Source organism: Electrophorus electricus, chromosome 24, assembly GCF_041902795.1.
Source record: "Electrophorus electricus isolate QZ-2024a chromosome 24, ASM4190279v1, whole genome shotgun sequence".
NCBI classification, from domain to species: domain Eukaryota; kingdom Metazoa; phylum Chordata; class Actinopteri; order Gymnotiformes; family Gymnotidae; genus Electrophorus; species Electrophorus electricus.
In genome coordinates, this window is record NC_137520.1 from 3,702,712 (window position 1) to 3,705,211 (window position 2,500).

The window sequence follows — 2,500 nt, forward strand, 5'->3', positions numbered from 1 at the left end:
TCGAGAGAGAGAGAGAGAGCGAGAGAGAGAGAGAGAGTGGGAGAGAGAGAGAGAGAGAGAGGGGGAGAGTGCATGCTCGAGAGAGAGAGAGAGGGAGAGAGAGAGAGAGAGAAAGAGTGGCCTATTCACAGTCAGATCAAAGGCACTCAGGAATCAGGAAAAGCTGGGGATGAGGGGTGGAGTGTGTGTGGGTGGGGCAGGGTGGTGGAGTTGTTCAGAAAATGGTGGTCTCGTACTTTGTACTGACGGTGCGTTTGGGATCTTTGGGGTCCAGGAGCCAGAGAGCACTGCTGTGAGAGGACGAGTCGTCCGTATCCATAGAGTCCACCTGCAACAACGCAACACATGGTTACCATGAGAACACAACACACACTTACCACGACAACACAACACACTTACAAACAGCACCTACACGCATCAGAGGAGAAAGCACAAAACAGAGCAACACCAACAGACACACACAGACATTGCACAGATCAACACACACACACACACACACACACACACACACACACACACACACACACACACGACCAACCCTCTGCAAACTCATAATATCTTGTTAACGTAAGTCGGTGCTGTTTATTATGATTATGATGATTCTACTGATATGATTATTATTTTATTGTTATTGGTGCATGTATTGTGTGTGTGCATGCTTGTGCGGGCCTGCACGTGTGTGTGTGTGTGCACTCACTCCTGACTTGCGTGTATTCCCACGTGGTTTAGGGACCGGTCTGCTGCTCTTCGTGTCGATTATCTCTGAGCCCGCCCCTCCCGACAAATTCTGCTGCTGTTTGGTCTTCTGGGCCTGTAGAGCCAGCTGATAGGCCACCTCAAATGCCTGTCCCAGTGTCAGAATGATCTCATAGGTCAGGTTCTGCCCACAGGAAGGGAAATAAAAACCAGTCAACTGCCACCGTCATCACCACCCAATATCAACACAGCACTGTTAGTGAGAGAGAGGTTCAGTTCTACACACACACACACACACACACACTCGTACACAGCACTGTTAGTGAGAGAGAGGTTCAGTTCTACACACACACACACACACACACACACACACACACACACACACACTCGTATACAGCACTGTTAGTGAGAGAGAGGTTCAGTTCTACACACACACACACACACACACACACACTCGTACACAGAACTGTTAGTGAGAGAGAGGTTCAGTTCTACACACACACACACACTCGTACACAGCACTGTTAGTGAGAGAGAGGTTCAGTTCTACACACACACACATGTACACAGCACTGTTAGTGAGAGAGAGGTTCAGTTCTACACACACACACACACACACACACACACACACACACACACACACACACACATACATACACAGCACTGTTAGTGAGAGAGGTTCAGTTCTACACACACACACACACACACACACACACACTCACACACAGCACTGTTAGTGAGAGAGGGGTTCAGTTCCACACACACACACACACACACACACACACACACACACAGCACTGTTAGTGAGAAAGGGGTTCAGTTCCACACACACACACACACACACACACACACACACACACTTCTACACAGCATTGTTAGTGAGAGAGAGGTTCAGTTCTACACCCCCACACACACACACACTTCTACACAGCATTGTTAGTGAGTGAGGGGTTCAGTTCTACACACACACACACACACACACACACACACACACACACACACACACACTTCTACACAGCATTGTTAGTGAGTGAGGGGTTCAGTTCTACACACACACACACACACACACTCGTACACAGCATTGTTAGTGAGTGAGGGGTTCAGTTCTACACACACACACACACACACACACACACACACAGAGAGCACTGTTAGTGAGTGAGGGGTTCAGTTCTACACACACACACACACACACACACACACTCGTACACAGCACTGTTAGTGAGTGAGGGGTTCAGTTCTACACACACACACACACACAAAAGAGAATGACAGAAAGAATTCAGTTCAGAAGGGTTGTGTATGAAAAGCTAAAACTGAAGCTTGCAGCCTGACAAAAACATCCATAATGTATGAAATGTTATCAGTCACTCTACATCACTTTGGCAAACGTGTATGTTGACAGTCAGAGGTGTAAAGCCAAAGTGAGAGAGGAGAGGTAGCGCAGATATGCGATCAGCAGGACACTCAACGCTCTGAGACAAAGATTCTTTCTCCTGCACTGATTTCATCACTCCACCACCATTCAAACCATTTATCACCCTGCTGTTTGTGTGTGTGTCTGTGTGTGTGTGTGTCTCACCACATCCACCGTACTGAACACATGGCAGTAGTGATGGCTTGTCTGCAGATCTTTCGTGATGTAAGCAAATGTGCAGAGGTCCTCGGGATCCTGAGCTGCACACGAGATGTTCCTGATCTCGTGTTCCGCAATGATGTTCTACACACACACACACACACCACATACAGTGGAAAGTCATTATTGTCATTATCATCATCATTCAGATGAAAACATAACACCAGT

The 2,500-nt window shown here is 47.6% G+C and overlaps 1 protein-coding gene across 10 annotated transcripts in view; it reads right to left on the reverse strand.

Moving 5' to 3' along the window:
- Nucleotides 1-2,500, reverse strand: part of anks1aa (ankyrin repeat and sterile alpha motif domain containing 1Aa) — a 58,653-nt gene that overhangs the window by 3,417 nt on the left and 52,736 nt on the right. For 6 of the 10 annotated variants that reach the window (XM_081707002.1, XM_081707001.1, XM_081706999.1 and 3 more), the window contains 3 exons: nt 2,279-2,416; nt 698-880; nt 200-328 (listed from right to left, as the gene is read on the reverse strand). In XM_081707002.1, coding sequence (XP_081563128.1) covers nt 215-328; nt 698-880; nt 2,279-2,416 — 435 coding nt within the window. In that variant the 3' untranslated portion in view covers nt 200-214. Of the gene's footprint in view, nt 1-199; nt 329-697; nt 881-2,278; nt 2,417-2,500 lie in introns of those variants that run through there. The other 4 variants (XR_014119738.1, XM_081707004.1, XM_081707003.1 and 1 more) reach the window with 1 other exon arrangement.